General features: G+C 56.1%; 1 protein-coding gene across 1 annotated transcript in view; it reads left to right on the top strand.

The window, feature by feature from the left end:
• ADGRD2 (adhesion G protein-coupled receptor D2) overlaps positions 1 to 16,781 on the top strand; it is a 28,883-nt gene extending 12,102 nt beyond the window's left edge. The window contains exons 15-25 of the mRNA XM_044439728.1: positions 4 to 106; positions 1,263 to 1,416; positions 2,148 to 2,281; positions 2,555 to 2,670; positions 4,075 to 4,195; positions 7,797 to 7,838; positions 8,209 to 8,262; positions 10,404 to 10,545; positions 10,625 to 10,683; positions 12,969 to 12,999; positions 15,666 to 16,781. Of these exons, the coding sequence (XP_044295663.1) occupies positions 4 to 106; positions 1,263 to 1,416; positions 2,148 to 2,281; positions 2,555 to 2,670; positions 4,075 to 4,195; positions 7,797 to 7,838; positions 8,209 to 8,262; positions 10,404 to 10,545; positions 10,625 to 10,683; positions 12,969 to 12,999; positions 15,666 to 15,673 (964 nt within the window). The 3' untranslated portion in view covers positions 15,674 to 16,781. The remainder of the gene's footprint in view (positions 1 to 3; positions 107 to 1,262; positions 1,417 to 2,147; positions 2,282 to 2,554; positions 2,671 to 4,074; positions 4,196 to 7,796; positions 7,839 to 8,208; positions 8,263 to 10,403; positions 10,546 to 10,624; positions 10,684 to 12,968; positions 13,000 to 15,665) is intronic.
• The last annotated feature ends 3,431 nt before the right edge of the window (positions 16,782 to 20,212 follow it).

The following is a 20,212-nucleotide window of genomic DNA, read 5'->3' as shown; positions in this document are numbered from 1 at the left end:
CAGGGTCCCCAAGAGCGAGAGGACCACCGTTCACAAAAACCTCATCTTCGCCTTGGCGGCCGCGGAAGCCTTACTCATGTGCAGCGAACTGGCCAAAACCAACCAGGTAGGCAGGCAGGCGCTGGGGGCGGTTGTGTGAGTCTGGCCCACCGGCCCTCCCGATTCACCTTTTGGGGGTGCCTCGGGGGGCACACCCCCTTCCCTGCCCCCTCTTCCCCCAGCCACACATGACTAGACATCTTCACGGCTTGTGTGCATCTCCCCAGCTCTAAAGGGGAGAGCGGCTTCTCCGAGACACGGACAGCGGCAAACGCGGAGGCTTTTCTGCTAGTTGGAGCCTGGCATTTCCCGCGTGTGCCTGGGCACCAAGGGGCGCCATGGCAGGGCGCTTGGCCTTTCCCTGCAAGACGGTTTGCAGGTCTAAGGCTGGTGTTTTGGCGGGTCAAAAGCCCAGGAAGATCTTACGCTGCGCTTGACCTGTGGGACCAGGACCAGCCCCCAGGGCAGCCCGGCTGGGCCCATGCCAAGGGCCCACAGCCCAGCAGGGGGCCACCCCCAAGTGTCCCCTGCAGATTCCCCTCCCCATCACCATTGCGGCCTGCTTGCTCACCTGCCGCTCGCCCTGGAGAACTTCAGAAAGCCGTTTCCCACCTCCCTGGAAAAATGGATCAGCTTCGGAGACGCAGAAGCGTTTAGAATTCCAGGCAACGCGTTGAGACGTCGTTGCCCAACTATTCCCCGCACACCCCCAAAAAGATGTCTAAAAACGATGATATAAGAACTGTGTTATCGAAAGGCTGCTTTTGTTCTTCTCCTGCTGGATTCTCTTTGCCAGCAGCTGCTCTGAACAATGATACCGCAGTGCTCCAAACCCGAAGGTTTTCCAGCCAAGACCTTCTCCTGACACCTTGCTCACAGAACCTGCCTCGCAGAAGCGGCTGCGATGGCCTGCGTGTTCCGCTTCTCCGCAAACAATCCCAGTATTCTATTTGTCTGCATTTTTGTCTTTTCTCTTTCATGCATTTTATCTTCATACACTTTGCGCTTCTGAAATGCATTCTGTGACAAAGCCGTGTTTCACGGGTCTTCTTACGGTCGTTTGCGTTGGAGTCCATGGTTCCGCACCGCAGAACCGGGAAGACGTACCGCCACACGCGAGACGTTCTCGGGGCAGATCCCCCCCGAGTCTCCGGCGGTTCCCCTGGCTTGGGCATCCCCGGCTCGGCTCCCCAGCGGCCCTCAGGCCTGTTCTCCCCCCGCAGGGCGTCTGCTTCGCAGTCACGGCCTTCTTGCACCTCTTCTTCATGGCGGCTTTCGCGTGGATGCTGGTGGAAGGCCTCCTCCTGTGGAGCAAGGTGGTGGCTGTCAATATGAGCGAGGACCGGCGGATGCGCTTCTACTACGTGACCGGATGGGGTCCGTGTCCCCGGGAGCCGGAGCGAGCGGAGAGCCGCTGGCGCCCTGCCCCGCGTTGCCGCGCCTCACGCTCCCCCGCTGGGGCTTCTGGATCCGTTGCAACGGACCCTTCGCCCCCGTGCCCTCCCCACACCCCGTGCGGCCGCTGGAGCGCCGCCTCATTCCCCCTGGGATTGTGGGGCAGAGGCCGCCCGGAGCCAGAGTCAGTGCAGCCTCCTCCAGAGAGACACGGGCGTGAGGCCCGGCTGCTTGGCCGTGGTAACCCTTGCAAGGGGTGGCGTCACCGAAAAGCAGTGCCTTTGGCTCCCGGAACTCTCCGTGCCCATTAGAAGGTCAAAGAAAACGGACCGGGCCGAGGGGGAAGGCCTTGAACCAGACACGCACCAGCCGTCCCCAGCCTGGGCCTCCCCGCTGGTGTGGGACACACCTCCCATAATCCCCAGCCAGCTGCAGCTCTCCCACTGTTGACAGGAGCATTTTAAGCACCTCGCCTTGTGTGTTCAGTCATGTCAGTGATAACAACAACGGTGCCTCTGAGCATGCGGGGAGCCCCTTCCAACCCCCGTTTCTCTCTCGCAGCCAGAGCGAGCTGACCGGGGCATTGTGGGGGCTGCGTGAGAGGCCCAGACTGGGGGGGCTGCGGCGGGCGAGCGGCGCAAGGTGGCTGGGGATCGTGGGAGTGGGGGCCCGACATGGCCGCCTTCACGGGCCCCTCCCGCTCGCCTCTGCAGGGCTGCCGGTGGTCATCGTCGGCGTGACCTTGGCCACGTCGTTCAACAAGTACGTGGCCGACAACCACTGCTGGCTCAACGTGCAGACGGACATCATCTGGGCCTTCGTGGGCCCCGTCCTGTTCGTCCTGATGGTGAGGCCTCCGTCTCGAGGGGGGAGCCGGGCCCGTGGCGGGAGCCGTGCTGGGTCAGGCAGGCGCTTGGGCGAGGGGGGGGCACCGGCCCACAGAGAAGCCTGAGCCCCCGGAAAGGACCCCCCGGCCGGGGGGGCGCTGCGGAGGTTCCGTGTCCCGGGGGGCAGGGCTGGTCCCCGCCCCCTTTGCACCCCCGGCCGGCCACGCTCGCCCGTCTCCGGGGGCCGGGCTGCAGGGGGAGCGCGGCATGACCCCCGGGCCGATCCCTCGCAGGTGAACACCGTCGTGCTCTTCCGGGTGGTGATGGTGACCGTGTCCAGTGCCCGGCGGCGGTCCAGGATGCTGACCCCCAACAGCAGCCTGGAGAAGCAGATTGGCACCCAGGTCTGGTGAGTCGTGGCAGCGTCGCTGTCGGATGCCCAGGCACTCACGTCCGGGGGGTCCCTGTTCTCCGTCTGCTGGAAGCAACAAGAGCCGGAACGAAAGGTTTCTGGAGGCTGGGCCTCCCGTGAGGCCGAGTGTGGCCATCCCTTTGGACGGCAGATGCCGGGGGGAGGTGGCCGCCCCTTGGCCGGGTTCTGCTCCCAAACCCCCCGCCGCTCCCCCCGCTTGGAGGCCAGAGCCAGGTGTGTCGCTCATGCCTGCTGCTTTAGGCCTGGGGGCCGGGGGAACAGTGTCCCGTTGCTGCCACCAAGCAACTCAAAGTTCAGTCCGCTTTGGCGTCAGAAGCTCCAGGCCCATGGAGGGCCCCTGGCCGCTTCCACCCCGACTCCACGCTCACCTGCAAAGCAGGTGCCAGGAAGGGCTCCCGCCGCCCGCCAACCAGCCTCCCGAAGCCCCGGCTTCACGCGGCTCCTCGGAAATGCCGGCCGTGCCTCCATTCTGCCCCATCCTTCTTTCGATCCTTCCTGCCCCGTCATGAGCCCTTTTCCAAAACTCTGATAAGGCCACGAGGCTGGAAATCGCTTGTTGCTGTTCAGACTGGCGCCGGCTGGCAACCCTCAGACACACGCTGTTCCCGGGGCTGCATAAATAAATGCGGCTTGACGGCAGGCCGGCAGCGGAGAGGGCAGGTTGACACCTCTGGGGCGGGGAGGGGGTCCTTGAGAAGGCCTTTTCCTGACCCGCTGATGTCCCAGACCTTCTCTGGGGCTCGATCTTGTTTGTAAACAGCTGGGCTGGCTTCGGACAAAGCCGAGCAGCGAGGCAAGCTGGCAGACCTCTGGTTTATTTCCAGAAAGCCCTCTTATTTTGGCTTTGAGTCAAAAAAAGAGTCACCGCTTTCCATAACAAAAAGCAAATTCATTTGGCATGCATTCTGCCCCGTCGGGCTGCACAGCCTGGATTTAAGGTGCCCCGATCTTGCGGCAGTGTCCCCCAGTCGTGGGGTGGGGCAGAATCGGGGCGCCTTACCAGGCTGGGGTTGTCGTTACGTATTTTCTGGAGGGGGTTTGAGAATGCCTTTGGGCCGAGCCCCCACACAGACAGCTCTCTGTGTGTGGCAGTTTGGGTTAGTCCCAACAGAACAGAAATCAGACCCCCTCACGGTTAGACAAAAGCCAAATCCCGCGACACGGTCCTGAGGACGGAGCCTGAGCGAAGGAGGGTCTCAGTGCAGGCAAGGTGCAAGCCGGGCAGAAAAGCCCTGGGTCGCCCGACCCACGTCGAATCGACCTTGAGCGAGAGCAGTGCAACTCCGAGACGCAAACACACCCGACTTGGGGTGCAGCCGTGCCTGGCCTGGCCTGAACAGGGGGATTCCTCTCCGGATTTCTCTCCTCATCCTTTTCCAGGGCCACCGCCCGTCCAGTCCTGGTTCTCCTGCCCGTCCTCGGCCTCACCTGGGTGTGTGGGATCCTTGTGCACTTCAGCATCAACTGGGCCTACGTCTTCATCGTCCTGAACTCCCTCCAGGTGAGTCGCCTGGCCCGTGTTGGAACGAGGTGATCGCCCCAAGATTTGATGTGATCTCTTTTGCGCTCGCTCGCGCTCTCTCTCTCTCACACTCGCACACGCACCGGGGCTGACCTCGCACCATTTTTCGGTGGGTCCATCCTGCAGTACAGTTAGGGTGCTGGTGATGAGCTATAGAGCCCTAAACAGCTTGGGTCCTGGGGAGCTGAAGGAGCGCCTCCCTCCCATTTCCCACGGGCTGCTCGGTTTGCGAATGCCCATGGAAGCTGTCAAACAGAGCTGGCTCTGTCCATCTTGCCCTCCCTTCTCCAACCTGGTGCCCTCTGGGTGTTTTGGACTAAGGCTTCCAGCTTTCCTGACCACTGGCTATGCTCGCAGAGCCGACGGGAGAAGTGCAAAACAGCTGGAGGTCACTGGCAGAGGTTCCTTCCTACTGTGGCCGTCTCCAAAGAGGTGCTGCTGCCAGTCCGTGCTGGCAATGCTGGGTTGGATGGCCCACGGGTCTGAGTCAGTAAAAGGCCACCTCGAAGCTTCAGCAGTTTACATGAAGTACTGCAGAAGAGCCAGTATCTGAAAATAATTTTTAAAAGGCAGTTGCTTGAATCCCTACCCTGCTTTCAAAGGCCTCTTGCTGCGGCCAGAAGAGAAACGTTCGGAAAGACTGGGGAGAGAACATCATAAGTCCCAAAAAAGCAGAGTTGGAGCAGAGGCAGGATATCTTCCTGCAGCTTTCGCCAGAGAAGCCCTACCTCCTGGGGGCGGGGGGGAGGGGGGGACACACAGGCTGATATGTCCGGGAACAGCAACAGCTTCCTCCCCGCAACGCGCTCTGCCCCCAAACAAGGCCCAGGTGGGTGTGCGTAGACGAAGGCCAGCCGGGGCCGGGGAGTTGATGGCGCTGCTGATGGCGCTGCCCCCATCTGCCGCGCGCATGATGTCAGCCCCGCCGTGCACGGCCCCCTCCCTCACCCGCGTGGGAGTCGCTCGCGCTGTGGGGGTGCTCACTGCAAGGAGAGCAGCAGCAGCACAGCTCCGGGGAGCAGATACGGGACGCGGGGAGCAAGCCTCTCCTGATCCCGGAGTGAAGGCGGGGCGGGGGGTGTGGAGGCGGGAGGGCGTCAGCCGGGGCTGTCACTGCAGCCCTGCAATGGAGGGTCTGCAGGACGACGAGGGGGAGAGCGCAGCCCGCTCCCCGGCGAGCCCTGAGCACGGCAGGGAGGCAGCGTGTGAGCTCGTGGGAGGGCCGGCAGAGCTGCCAGGAAAACGCTCGCAGCTGGACCGCCCGTCTCCAGGTTGCAGGCTGCAGAGCTTCAGCCAATCTCGGACCCGTTTTCCGAGCAGCTGCGGAATTTTCCACCTCTTGGCCAGCAGGCGTTTAGTCTGAAAGCCATGTGGGGTGCTGCATGGTCCCCGGTGCTGCCGTGGCTTGAGCATCTTTCTCTTCAGCGACTGAAGGCAGGATGATTCTGCAAAGACCGGGCCTCCAGGCTCAGGGATTTATCTCTGAATTAGAGTTTGCACACATGAGTCGGTTGCCAACGTGCCGAGCGGCCACGGAGGGCTGTTGTCTCCAGGTTTTGCTTCTGGGGTCCCCAGAGGGGTCTGGCCAGCTACCAGGTGACGCTTGTGTTGCAGGCAAACCATCACATCTGGGGTGAGACTACCTCCAGCAAAGGTCTGGACTGAGCTGGCCTGCTGGTCCACTTGACCCAGTATAACCCACAGGGCAGCAACGGATTTGGGGTCAGACGCTTTCCCCATCCTACCTGGAGATGCTGCAGGAGGGCAACCTCGAGGTCCTTCTCCAGCGATGCTGGAACTCGCTGGTCAGGCTGCCTTGGCGGCTGCCCCGTGTTCCCTCCCCTCTCGAACCTCCGGCCATTCCTGCCATCTCCAAGTTGCTCTCACTGTATGGAACATAAGAAATTTTTTACCTAATCATCGGTCCTTAGCAATAACCTGCTCAAAATCAATCAGTGCGCTTACTGTCTCCCAGGTTTCATGGCTAAGTAAGAACAGAAATATGCAAAAAAAAAAAAAAAAAATAAATGGCACAGAGATGACCTTTAATTACGTCAAGGGGTTGTCTCTCTTGTTAGCATAGCTTCCTGACACTTGCCAAGCCAAGCGCTGTTCTTTTAAACCACAGGCAAATTCTTCTGTCACAGCATCTGTCTGACTGAATTGTGTCACTATTCCTAGCATATCTGACCTACGTCATCCGAGAATTGGGAATGCAGGGAGGGCACGGGCGCTGTGGCTGGGGAGGGCTGCCGTGGTCTTCCACAGGTTCTGGAAGCTCTCTGGTGGGGAGTGAGGCTGCCCGTGGCCTTCCCTTCCCTGCAGCTGAGTTGCGTCCTCGGTGCCGTGGCGTTTTGCCCATCAGCAGAGGCGTTGGCAGACAGTACCAAGACTCCACGGCCTTTGCCTTCTCCTCCATGTTGGATTTTAGGCAGCAAAGCGGGGAAAGCAGTGGGAAAGCATGGGTAGGAAGCGAAGGGAAGGCCGCGGTGTTTGGCTCACCCTGAGTGGCCGCACCGTAAAAGTCTTGTCTGGAGCGAGGAGTCCGGTGGCCCAAGACAGCATCAAAGGGGCCAATGGACAGCTGTGACCTTGCCGCTGGGAATCGGCACCTCGGTGCTGCCCCTCCACCCCCGGATGAGGCGAGAACCATCTGGCTGCCTCGCCAAGGGCAGGAGCGTGAGCTTGGAGAGCGGGTGAAGGGGACTGGAAGGGAAGGCGATGGGAGAAGCCGAGGCACAGGGCATCTCTTCCAAAGCGCCCCGGCAAGATGGCGGGAGGTGGCGGGAGGAGCCGCTGCTCCAGAGCAGCTCCAGCCTTCCTCCTGCTCTGCCCAAGGTGCCGAGACTCCAAGCTTGGACTTGGAGTGCGCCTGAGACACTCGGCGTCGCTTTGCCCTTTGATGCTGGCGCGTCTTCCCGTTCCCTCTTCCTTCTGGACGTCAGGGTGCCCTTTGGGCCCCTCTTGCATGTTCCGCTGGGGCTTGCGAGGGCCGGGGGGCAGAAGCTAGAGCCGCGGAGGGTTCTCGCTGGTTCGCCTTCCCCCAAATGCCTTTCGCGCTTGAAAAATCACAGCTGCAATTCTCCCTTGCTCACCTCATCCCACAGAGGGCTTGGAAGGAGAACAAAGCAAAGTAAAAGCCAGCCTGTACGATGGGTTGCAATCCAGACCCAGAAACGTTTTCCAGCCCGTCCGTGGTCGCAGAGTCAGGCAGTCTGGGGCAAGCGTCTCCATTTGCAGGGGTCAGGAACATCCAGCCAGGGATTTTCGGAAGCCCCTCCCCTCCACCCGGGCCCCTCTCTCTCCAGCTTTGATTCTTGCTGACTTCCTGGATTTTGCGGAGTTTTTTCTCCCTGTTAAAAGTCTGAATTGCCTCTCCTAAGAGTTTCTCCAAAATTGTATTTGACTCACTGGCTGAAAGAGTTTCCCTGCACATGGTAATCATGCTCTTCGCCCGCTTTGGTGGACGCCCCAGGCTGTCGGCGCCTGGCAAAGCAATGGCAGCGCTCCACAGGGCCGTTCATGGCTCAGCAATATATTTCTGATCCTTCATCTTTTCGCTTTCTTTTTTATTTTATAGGGTCTCTACATATTCCTGGTGTATGCCATCTACAACAGCGAGGTAAGGTCAGCGCCGGCCACTGGGGTGGGAACATTTTCTGCTCTTGCACATTTCTTCTTTAAAAGCTCCATGTTTCTAGCCCTTAAGGCTTTGCAAGTAAGTTTGGATGGGACCTCCCGACACTCATCTGGGAAAGGAGGCAGTCAAGCCCTGAGGCAGCTGCTTTGGGTAGTTGATCCTAAAGAGGAACCAGAATAGATGGGAAACGAGCACAAAGGGAACAGATGCAGGCCAGTATGGGGGGATCTGACCGACGACAGGAGGGGTCCGCCTTGCCCCCCGGCCACCTTCAAATCATAGCTCTGTAGAGGCGTCTTCTCTACGCCCACCTGCCCGTCAGGGCCAGACTCCGGTTGTGCTTGACTTCCAGGTGAGAAGCGCTATCCAGCGAATGAAGGAGAAGAAGAAGGCCCTGTCATTCATGGTAGGTGTGCCGGTCCAGTGCCCATCTTTCGTTTTCATAGAATCATAGAATAGTCGAGTCGGAAGGGGCCGTGAGGCCATCTAGTCCACCCCCTGCTGTTGCAGGACACCAAGTCACACCACCCCACTCAGAGGGCTGTCCAGTTTCTCCTTGAATGCCTCCAGTGTGGGAGAGCCCCCCACCCCCCCAGGCAGCCAGTCCCACCGCCGTGTTGCTCTGACCGTGAGGAAGCTTCTCCTGATGGCCAGCCTGAGTCGGGGTTGTCGCGACCCGACTTGGTTATCCCATGTCCTACGCTCTGGGTCTCTCGTGCCTTTTCTGCCGCTGCGTCTCCAGACCATTTCCGTCCCAGCGCGGCCATGGATTGCGTTGCCTGATCCTCTCAGGGAAGGCCAACTCTCGTCCTAAATGCAGGGATGGGCCACTTGAGACCCTTATGAGCCTTGGCCGACGACTTCCATCATCCCCCACCATTGACTGTGCTGGGTAGGGTGATTGGGCATCGCTATCCAAAGTAGCTGAGGGGCCTTTCAAGCTTTCTCCAAGCAAGCATTGACTTGAGCTTTTGGGGGATTTCCAGAGCTCGCTTGGGGTCCCGTGGTGGGTCTTTGGGACCGGATTTGGGAGTACGGGGACCGTGGGGTTTTCTGAGCATGTGCCACACCCAGTGACAGCCTCTCCATGTGCTAAGAAACCACACGCCTACAACTTGTGAAGGACAGGCCTGGGGCCCATGTCAATCCCCCGTGGGAACAGTTCATCGAATGCGAGGCCATCAGCCCTCCAGTTCCTCAGATGGGAACTCTGTTCCTCTCTTTTCAGGACTGACTCGGTGTGGATCTCACCAAGCAAACTTGGGCTTGGGGACAATCATTTCTGTACCCCCCCGAGCTTGCAGGCTGAACCAGGCGTCCCCAAACGGCACTTGAAAACCGCAGAGCAAAACATGCATGGATTTTCATGGCTTCCCCTGCAGAACATTAAAAAATCCCACCCTTCGGCAAACTCCTAAGGGTTCAAGACAAGGCTTGAGCTACTGCCGTGCGCCTGGGTTTTGGTTTTCTGCAGATCCCCGGGTGCAAGGGAGCTTAGTCCAGGAAAATGAGGACGTTAATAAAGGTGTTCTTCTTCAAGATGCCACGGGCCTCTTTGCTTCTTCCTGGGCAGAGCTGGGCAGCTCCTCTGGAGCCTGTCGCTCTGAGCGATCTCTGGGCTCACCTGACGAGGCCGAGTCAAGTGCCACATGACGAAGGACGGCTAATTTGCGGGGCTGCCGGGCTGTCTGTGCGTGGCGTTCTCTTCCCGCACGGCGTCATTCCGGTTGCTAGGCTGATGCAGCCCCAGTCAAACGTAGAAATCGCACAGCGTTCACGGCAAACTGATTTCGGTGGCTGTATTTTGCATCCAGCCCCTTGGCCATACAAGGAAGCATTCGGGAGCACCGTGTCTAAGGTCACGGCCTGGAGGGACTCCAGGAACGCATAACCTCTGATCACCAGGTGCAGGCGCAGAGCCTGCAGGGTGGCTGTTATTTCTTATTCATTAGTAAATAATAATAAATATTTATTATTTCTTATGCATTAGTAAATAATAAATATTTATTTCTTATTCATTAGTGAATAATAATTTATAATTATTAATCATTAGTAATATAATATAATAATATAATTATTAATCATTAATCATTAGAATAATAATAATCATTAGTGAATAATAATAAGAAATATTTATTATTTCTTATTCGTTAGTAAATAATAGTACATACCTATTATTTCTCATCCATCAGTAAATAATAAATACCTATTATTTCTCATCCATTAGTAAATAATAAATACCTATTATTTCTTATTCATTAATAAACAATAATAAATACTTATTATTTCTTATCCATTGATAAATAATAAATATTTATTATTTATTAAAATCCCATCTTTTTTCCTTTTCAAGTAGTTCAAGGCGACTTACATGATTCTGCTCCTCCTCTTAAGCTTACTCTCACAACAGCCCTGTGAGGTAGGTTAGCCTGAGAGTCAGCGCCTGGCCCAAAGTCCACACCGAGCCTGAGACAGGGCCCGAACCCAAGTCTGCACAGCCAGTCCAACACTCTAACCACTAGGCAACACTGGTCCTTGTCATTTCAGAACTGCTCTCATCCCATCAATTACCTGTCGAGTCCACGGAATACATCCTGGGAGAGGGACAAATTTAACCCTTCCACTCCCGAGAACACGGCCTCGCCCTCCTCAGAGAAGGATGCAGTGGCCAAGAATGTCAACAGCAAGGGTACGTAGAAAGACGCTCGCTCTCTTTTTCTTCTTATTTGTGTCCCAACTAATTCCCAATTAATCTCTTCCTGGCACAGGCAACTTTGGCACCAAAATTCCCATGGGACTTGCCTTGATTATGTCTCCGGAGCGGCCAGTAAGTAGCCACTTCCCACTCAGTGTGTGGCCTGGGTCCATGAAGTTGCCTTAAATTTCCTTCGAAGAGGAAGGACCTGGAAAAGGCCTCTGCCTCTGCTCTCGGGGGGGGGGGGGGGCTGGCATATAGGAAATTAGGAGGGTGGCTACCTGGAGAAGGGACTCTTTGGTGGTGGCTCCCCGACTTTTGGAACACGCTCCCCAGTAAGGTTCGCCTGGTGCATTGCTTTATTCTTTTCGGCATCAGGGGAAGATCTTATTCTCCTAACATTTGAACAGTCAATCGGTTTTATCTTTGATTTTACCATTAACGGTCAGAGGCAGCGTGTTGTTTGTTGTTCGTGGCTGTTTTGCTTTTTGTAAGCTGTTCGGAGATTTTAGTATAGGGCGGCATATAACATTTTAAATAAATAGATGTGGGGACCTGCGCCCTGCCCTTCACCGAGTCGCCCTTACCGCCGTTCCACCACCTGCTGCTATCTCAGGCTGAGTCACCCCTCCCCACCTCCGCTTTCTTTACACCTGTAAGAGTTTTCTTTACACCTGTAGCTTGCATCCATCGCCTCCCCAGGGAAGGACCAAGCCTCCTGCCAAAGGCACTAGAATGCAGGGAGAAGCGTGCCCTGCCTCCAAAACCGGGTGCTCAAGCAAGCGCCATCCCTGCTTCAAGCGCTGCAAGGCTGCTTTTTCTCTCCGAAGCAAAGCCCCGGTCGCCGTCTTCCCAGGAGGGCAAGCAGGGGCATTGTTTCCCTCCCCACCTCGCTCTGCTGTTGGCAACCGCAGCTGACCTCAGAGCCTGAATGAGGTGTTCTGGGAAGTAAGAAATATATATATAGAGAGAGGTTCTTTCTAAAGACGATTACATTTCTGCCACGTTTGTTCCTTGCTATTGAAAAACAGGATTATGCTGTGCTCTCTCCACTTGACATCCAAGGGCACTTCTGCCGCCTTGCAACCAAATAAACAGCACATTGTTTTGTTTTTCATCTGCGGAACAGGCGGGGTATTTCAGGCAAGGGCGCGGGCTGGCTTTGGGTGGCCTGGTTGGCCAGGTGATGAGAGCCGCATGCCGGTCACCTTCTCCCCGGTGAGCACAGGTGTTGGATCAGGGGAGCTGCGTCATTGCTAAGCTACTGGGCACCCAATCTAGTAGGCATGGACTAAAGAGATTAAGTTTCCCGGGAACATCAACACAAACCTGGTGGCTTGAATGCCAAGGACACTCCGCTCGCCTTTCCTGTTGTCGGACCGAAAAAGTGGGAGCAGAAGCGGCGGGTGGCCATGTTGCCATGTTCCAGGAGGGACGGCTCGGGCCCATTCAGCATCTGAAGGAAAAAAATAGCCAGACTTAGTCACGTACATGCAGCCCATTTTCTCCTTTGCCTATTTTGGGATGCAATTCGGTGGATGCTGGCCGCCCGTTCTCCAAATTGTGCCTTCGATGTGCTTTTTCAAATCACAGAGAAAAGCAAAGGGAATTTGAGCATGGGGAACAGGGCCCGGACACCCGCTGGTTCCCAAGCTTTGCTCCCATACTTGCAAGCCTTACACTTTTAAGGGCGAGAAGCCTTTCTTAAACATGAGGACGTGGGTATTTTGGGGACGCTGTATTCCAAACCAAGCCCAACTTCTGCGCAGGGTAGCTATGGGGCTACAAAACGAATAAACAACTCCCCCTTTTAAAATGCCTGTCCATTTTATGGTTTTTTGTGATCTGGCTTCCAACATATGCAATCTGGAAATTTCCCTGGGAAGAAACTGGGACCGAATTGATGATGCAGTTAGCCTCTGGGCTGCACAGAAAAAAAAAAAGCAGGATAAATGAGCCCCCCTCCCTTCTGCCCGTGGGCTCCAAAGACACTAGGACCAACCTTTGAGCTGGTCATGATCTTTTCCTCCAATCAGCTTTTATAAAAGCAATCGTTTGCTCCAATCGAAGGTTATTTTTACCTGACTAGTCCATTTCTACCAGCTTTTCTTGAGATATCAGAAAAGGTAGATATCTTGAGGGCAGGAGCGCCGCTGAAGTTTTTCCCCAAGGACTCTCCAAACCCCGGGAGCCAGTGCTGGCAGAAGCGCCTTGGAAAAAGCCAAGCTGTTCATAAGCCACAACTGGATGTTTCGCACTGCCCGTCGCCGGCCGGACAGGGTGGATGAGGGAGAAACTGAGGCCCTGCTTTGTAGCAAACCTGGACACGTTCCTTGAGAGTGACTAGCTTTTACGCCGGACTTTGGCATCAGTCCTTGGGCCGGTTTGTTTATGACACGCTCTTTTTCGTCTTTCAGGCCGTGCAGCTGACTGCTTTCAAATCTTCAGGTAAGCTTTCCATTCCAAGGGTCCCACATCACCTCTTTCCTGTGCTTTCCCGTCAAGGCGCTTCCGGATTGTCGAACGTTTAACAAACGCTTTAAATTTACCTGGGTGAGATTTTTAAAATGAAGGTATTGGAGAAGCTTTGCAGCACAAAACATTTTCACTCTCTAAGAATGTGGCTGCAGCAAGCGGAATGAGGGCCATGTTTACATCTGTTTTTGTTTTAATAGCCATAAAGTGTGTGTGTGTGGGGGGGACCTTTTGCAGTGTAGGTGGGGGCAAAGCAAAGGACCAGGCCAAAACTACTGAGAGATGGCAGCTGAAAGCCGTTACAGAAAAGAAGCTGCACCTTGAGGATTCCAGCTCCTGGAAAAGATTTTAGGAAGGTGTCCGAGGCTGGCAGGACCCCACTGCCGTCTTGACACCTTCGCCGTGCCGAATGCTTCGGAGTCGCCACGGGGTTCACTCTTTGGGGGATGTGCTTTTGACCAGATTGGAAGTCCCCCGCCGTCATCTGTACCGCTCCAGCTCGGGTCCCCCTTCGCCTTTTCCCTTTTATAGTCCGGTTTGCGGGGGATTGAGCGAGAGAGCAAGCGAACCGAAACTCCTCTGAAAGAGAAAATGGAGCCACAGGTGCTGCGTGCACGCAGGGGTCCCTGACCCGCCGTCGCTTCCATACAACAAGGCCCCATCCTCCCACGTATTGTTCCACGCTTATTAAATAGGGATTTTGTTCCTCCGCTCGTCGTAGGTCTGAATTAATCCCACACATCCTGGGATGAGAAACCTTGTCCTATTCTTTGGAGAGGAGAGTGTGTGCGCTGGGGGTTGCTCACGGAGGCACACCCTTCTCGTGCGTGCATTTACACCTTCTCTCTCCAAGAGCACTGTCCTTTCACAAGCGGATGGAGGCAGAAGCTTGTTCTGCTTCCATCCGTCTCTTTTATCTTGGTCCACACTTCACACAGACATCAAAGACTCTAAGAACCCGGAACATTGAGTCCCTAATACATTGTGGATACAGTCAGTGTTCCCCATCCGCATCTTATTTGCCTCTTCTTTGTATTATGCATGTTTACAAGACACGTCAGGCTGCTCTCTAGGAGGGCAGAGATGGTGCGTTCAAGTAGGGCCATGTCCTAAGCTAAAACTGACCTAATACTTTAATCAAATATCGTTTGCTCTTTGGGTAGAGCCCATTTCCGAGTGCTTTTCCAGTTGCAAAGAGCTGTATGGTACGGTTTGTTTTTCCTCTGTTGTATTTAAGCTTTTGTTATCGTAAGCTCAAGGTGCAATTTCAATGTATCCACAGTCGCAGACGGGGCTCGGTTTGCCACAGCTCTGCCAACAATGGATTTTCAGAATCCTTTTCTGCTGCCTTCCCTATCCGCGGCCCAAGGGGGCGTCCAAGAACAGACCAAACAATGCGCATCCCAAACAAATCCAATTTTCCAAAATGTAACTTCAGGGGTAGGACCTAACCCTCACAGAGAACCAGAGCTGTTGCCTAGACCTCAGGGGGAAATCAGCCTCTGATTTAGAATTGACTTATTCAGCTATTTGCAATCTACGACTCAGTCTGAGATAATCATTTAAAAACAGTACAATTCCTGTTTCATTCCTGGGTATCTGCTCCAGTCATGTAGAGAGAAGCCTCTTATTAAGCCAAGACGGGCGCCACAGAAGGTGTTCGCTGTTTGTTTGAATTGGGAAGACACTTCCCCACCTCACCCCCCCTTCAAACCTTTTTCACCCCCTTCTCTTTTGAAAAAGGCCCAATGCCCCCCCCCCCCCCCCCCCAAACACACAAACACCCTCCTAATGAGTTCCTGGTCGGCTTTATGGAGACATTGATGCGCCGTCAATGTTCATTACATCCCATTATGTGGGCAGGCGAGGCCCCGGGAAAGTGTGCGCGGGGCGGGGGGAGCGACGTTGTCGCATATTTGCACAGACAATGAGGAGCGTCTTTTTCATCTTGGCAAAGAAGGCGATTGCCACGGCCAGCGTCTCCTCAAGTGCCACCACATTGTTTCCCAGTGATAATTTCATTATACACTTTGAATACGCCGTGTATGTTGCTAAGCCTCGCATAGCAACATAGGCCTCCTCGGCTCTGCAGATGGGCGTCTGCGGGACCGGGAGGCGGCCGCCGTTCCGACGAGCCTCAGCCACGCAGGCCAAGCGCCCCCGTCGGCCTGAAAACTGCCCCGCTGGCGCCTTGCTAATGCTCGGCGTGGGCAGTCGATGCTGCCCCGAGAACGGCCGCTTGTGCCGAACGGCGGCCAACCAGAACGTAGCATCTCCTCCCCACCCATGTTCCTCCGCAACCGGGGCACAGGGGCTTGCTGCGTCTGATACAGCAGCTATCACAAAGCCCAGAAGCCACCAAGAGCCTTCTCATCCGTGGACTCGCCCAGTCCCTTTGAAGCTGGCCGATCTGGCGGCCGTCGCTGCAGCTCACGGAAGCGCGTGGCATCTTTTAACCGTGACAAAGCCCTTCCTTCAGTCAGGCTGACTCTCCCTCCCATCGGCACCATAGCAGCATCTGTCAGGTTCCAGCATGGCTTGGGATGATGGGAGTTGTGATCCAGTGGAAAGCTGGTTTAAATCTCGGAGTCGTTGGTGCGGGAAGGGCATGACCTGATATGTTTCTTGTCCTCCCGCAGGTTTATGAAGGGGGCCGTTCTCCGCCCTACGAGGTTCAAGAATGGAAGCACAAGACAGTGGAGGAAAGAGGGGTGCCCAGCTGGCTGGCCTCCCCGCCGCCTCCTCCAGAGAGGGAGTAGATCAGATGGGACCGTCTGCTCCTCACTGGCCGAGCCAGTGGCTTTTGCCCGGTTTCACTCACTTCCATCGCCAAGGCCGGTGTCCTGCTTTCCCTTGGAGCAGGGCAGTCACCGCCAGGTGTGCCCCGTGCCTGGAGAAGACCCCTGGGGTAGCACGAGCCACAGAACCAAAACTCTCCTCCCCAGCAGATCTGCTTTTCAAGCCTGGGGAAAGGCAAGGAGGACGAGGCCTTACCTGGGCAAGGGAGTCCAGAGATGGGCTACCTGTTTCCCTGCCCTTTGAAAAGTGCAGCACAGAAGTCCTGAGACGCAAACCCGCTGAAGGAACCGATCCAGAGCAGATCCTGGTGGGTTTTGCGCAGCTTTGCCACACGTGTCCCGGTCAACGTCTCCAAAGGGTTGTGGAAGGATTTCCTAGCTGAGTCAGTCCGCTTGGATTGGGTTGCGCCTCTCCTGGGGATACCTTTCTCTGGATCTCTCACCTCCCGTCTCTCTTTCTGCTCTCTAGAGCTTTCTGCTCTCCTTTCTCCAGGCCGTGGGCCGCATCCTGCTACCCCCTGAAACCTATCTGTTGAGCCGCATCCCTTTGGATTTAATGTCTCTTTCTTGTCCATTCCTCCTGCAGAGGGATCTCTGCTTCTTTGTCTAAATTCCTGGCAGGCTTTAGAAACTGACCTTAGAGCCTTTAGAATGCAGATTTTGAAAACATCAGTAGTTTAAAAATTATTTAGCCATGCTTCCTGAGCTTTCCTCTGTTTTGTTATGATTCATGATGTTTCGGGAATGTCCTATTGTATTGCTGTGTATTGTCTGGGTGGATTGAATTTATGGACTAGTACGGTGACCCTCCAGAGGTTTTGGCCTACAGTTCCCATCAGCTGTAGCCAGCATAGCCAATGATGAAGGATAATGGGTTTTGTGCACTGTGCATTTCTACCCTGGCTACCTGGGGCTTCCTTTGAAGGAAAGTGGAGGTTATTAAACTGTTGAAATAACCACAATGGGTTTATTATTTTTAAAAATCTTGCCTGCCATTCAAAACTATGCGTTAGCATTCACTTTGATGGATTTTTAAAATGAGAAGGAAGGCCTTTCTATCCTGCAATACCTTCTGCTTTTCAACAAGACTTTCCACACCGTCAGGTTTAATCTCCTTTGGTAATTTGTAAAATGCGATTTGCAAATGGAAACAAGATACTCCTGTGGAAAACTTTGCAAGCAAACTGTATTCAAGAGGTTTGCGGGAAGCCCTTCCTGCCATGGTCTTTGGAAGAAAATCGATTTTAGCCTGCTGTGTGGGGCTGGGGCCTCCACCCCACTGTACTGAGGCTTGGAAAAGGGGCTGTCTGAACCCAGAGTGGCCTTTTGAACCCGGAGCAGTGGAACTGCTGGTCACCGCATGGCCCTTGCCTTCCTTGGCCCTGAACGAGCTTCAGGGAAGGCCCCACCTTCGCAGCAGGTGGCCGTGTGGCTAGGTCGGAGAGTCTTTCCGTCCACTTCTGCACCGCTGCAGATTAGCTCACATGCCCCCCGCAGACGCACATGCCCCCCTTCCTCAGGGGAGGGGATGAGCCTTTGTAAGACCTGGTCCTATGTTGTGGGCGGCCGCGGCGGAGGAAGCCCCTCTGCCGCCACTGCCTTGCCCTCCCCCGGTCCTCAGAGCTGGAGCTGCTGTTTGCGTTCTCCTCTCGCTTCCTCCCGGCTTTGTCCCACGGCGAGGAATGCGCCACCCCCCACACGCAGCTGGACTGCGGCCGGCCGCCTTATCGTGGTGCTCCAGCCCCGGCGGGCTCGCTGCTGGGAGGCAGGTTGGCTGGTCCGTCCGCGGGAGGAGGCACAGCTGGGGCGTGCTTTCTCCTCCGTCTTCTCGGGGGCAGACAGATCCCTCGAAGGCCGTGGTGGACGTGCCCGTGCGTCACGGTGACGTTGGCCAGATGGCTGCCGCTGTGCCACCGCTTCCCGGGCGGGTGCCCAGTCCGCCTCTCCGAGGCCCTTCGGCGCGAGGGACTTGAGCCCTTCTCCGCCATCAGCTGGTTCGAGCTGCCCGCCAGTGGCGGCTGCCCGATCTTCGCCTCGAGTGTTTGGCGAGCGAGCAGACGCTCTCGCCGTCGCCGTCCAGGCTGCTGAGCCACGGAGGACCCGTGAAGACGCCCCTGGGGCAAGCCCACGGCTCGATGCCGGAAGATGGCCTTCGGCGAGGGATGGCGAGGGCTTTGGGGACTCAGGCCCTGGCCGCCAGCACGGAAGGGCCCCCATCACGGGTGCTCAGCCCCGGCCCTGTGAGGGGGCTGGGGGAGGCATCTGTGCTGGGGCAGGGCTCAGGGACCTGGTTCCCGTCCCCCACGCAGCCGCCGGTCGCCAGCTCTCAGCCTAACCAACCTCACAGGGCTGTGAGCACAACAGAGAACTGGCGTGAGCGGCCTTGGATTCCGTGCAGGAGAAAGGTGGGACATAAAGGTAGGCCTGTACTCAGGTGTAACGGTTACTTCCCCGTCTCGCCCCACTCGAGCACCTTCAGGTCATCTGGACCGCAACAGTCATGGCTTCCGATTACCATCAGCCCCAGACAACATGGCCGACCATCAGTGAGGGCAGGGATGGCGGGACAGCTGCTTCCAAGTTAAGGGACAAAGTGCCCACGGCATGAGCTCGTCATGGCGGTGCCTTCCTCTTCTTTTGAACTACAACTCCCATCAACCCCAGCCACCACCCCTGCTGGCTGGCGCTTTTAAGAGCGGAGGCATCCAAAAAGCTGGAAGCCCCCAGCCGGGTCGCCAATCCTTGACCCCGAGCCATCAGCACAGTGGCCGGACCAATCCTGGACGGTCCAGGGAGGGCTGGAGGGGGCCCGGGCAAGCTGAGCAGGTGGGGCTGCACTGCCACAGGCCCTGTTCCAGGTGATGGCTGCACCTGCGCGGAACTGGGACAGATGCACTTGCCCCCTGCTCAGGTAGCAGCGTCGCGACACGTCCTTCCCGCGCGGTTCGCGACGCAGCAAGGACGAAGGGACCGTGTGAAGCCGGAGACGTTAATTAAATCTCACGCTGGTGGGCTGGTGCCTGCAGTTGGCCGTCTGCGTGTCCTCAGAGGATCAGGTGCTGACGTGGCATCAGGTGAATTGGAGGACAGGCCCAGAGTGGGCGCTTTGCTGACAGGAGCTAATAAAGAGGCCATGCCGTGAAGTTGGAGCATCGCTCCCCCAAGCATCTCTCAGACCCGATGCAACAAGGACGGCTTGGCAGCGCTCTCCGCCCCAGCAGGATTGCGCATTTCAGAGCAGCCCTGTGGGTCGAGCCGAAGGCCTGGCCCATCCCGCCCAGATGCCCAGAGCCAATCCCCCCACAGGAGATGTGCCCAGCAGTGCCCCCACCTCCAGCTGCCATGATCTGGCCTCATCCTGGCCACAGCATTGAGCCGTCCGGACAAGTACCCACCACAGCCGTATTCACCACAGCTTTGACCGAATCCACGTGCATCTGCGGCCCCCGCGACTGCTTGCGGAAGCCGGTTCCACTGTCCGTACGCAGGGAGAGACTTCTCTCTCTCTCAGCTCTTCCCACCTTGGGCACCATCTCTGTGTGGCACTCCAGAATCCACAATCCACAATCCTGCACCTGTTTAGACAGAGCAAAAGTCAAGTCCCAGCCACCCGCGGCCCACTGGCCCCACCTCCCCCCCCCCCGCAAAAAATGTGGTAGGACTTTTTTCTATTAAACATACTTAGAATCCCGCTTCACACACGGCCAGTGGGAGAAGAGACCCTCCAGAGGACCTCCAGCCCTTTTGGACTACAAACCCAAAGAGACCTTGTGGGATATGTAGTCCAACAGGCATGGGGGGTGGCACCAGGTAAGTCTCGGTTCTGTTCCGTTGTGTTTTCCTTTCCCCAGCCCTGCCTGGACTAGTACTGGGGTTTCATGCAGCCATGTCGGTCGAGTGATAATTACAGTGCCCTGTCCATTCAATTTATTTTCTTTCACACTTTTCTAGTGTGGATCCATCCATTTTCAAGCCTGCTTGTGGAGGGAAAGAAAGGCAAACATGCTGGCACTCGGCAGCGAGAAGGACTTGTCAGAAAGGAAGAGAAAGATGCACTTGACTTTAAGTGAATTGCAAAATTTATTGGAATGTCTTCGTTTGGCAAGGTAGTTCATTGTAACCCCCCTGGCTCAGAAGGTCTTCTGAAGTTGAGAAAGAGCAGAGAGAAAAGGGGAAGAGAAGGACACTTAAGGGGCGCTTCATTTTTAGAAGAAAAAAGACACACACGCACAAGCGCGCACGCAGGGCATATGCCGCTTCCCAACTATGCTCCCCGGCTCTCGCAAACCATCCCACGCACGCACGTCGAAACGCTACACCTGGCACAGAAAATGCAGCACGGTGTCGTGAAGACACACGGAGACGATCACGGCAGCGCCTCCAAGGCG

This window comes from Varanus komodoensis, unplaced genomic scaffold (genome assembly GCF_004798865.1).
Source record: "Varanus komodoensis strain SLA01 unplaced genomic scaffold, ASM479886v1 scaffold36, whole genome shotgun sequence".
NCBI lineage: Eukaryota > Metazoa > Chordata > Lepidosauria > Squamata > Varanidae > Varanus > Varanus komodoensis.
Note: the sequence above shows the minus strand (reverse complement) of the source record. Positions and strands in the feature narration are given on the sequence as shown.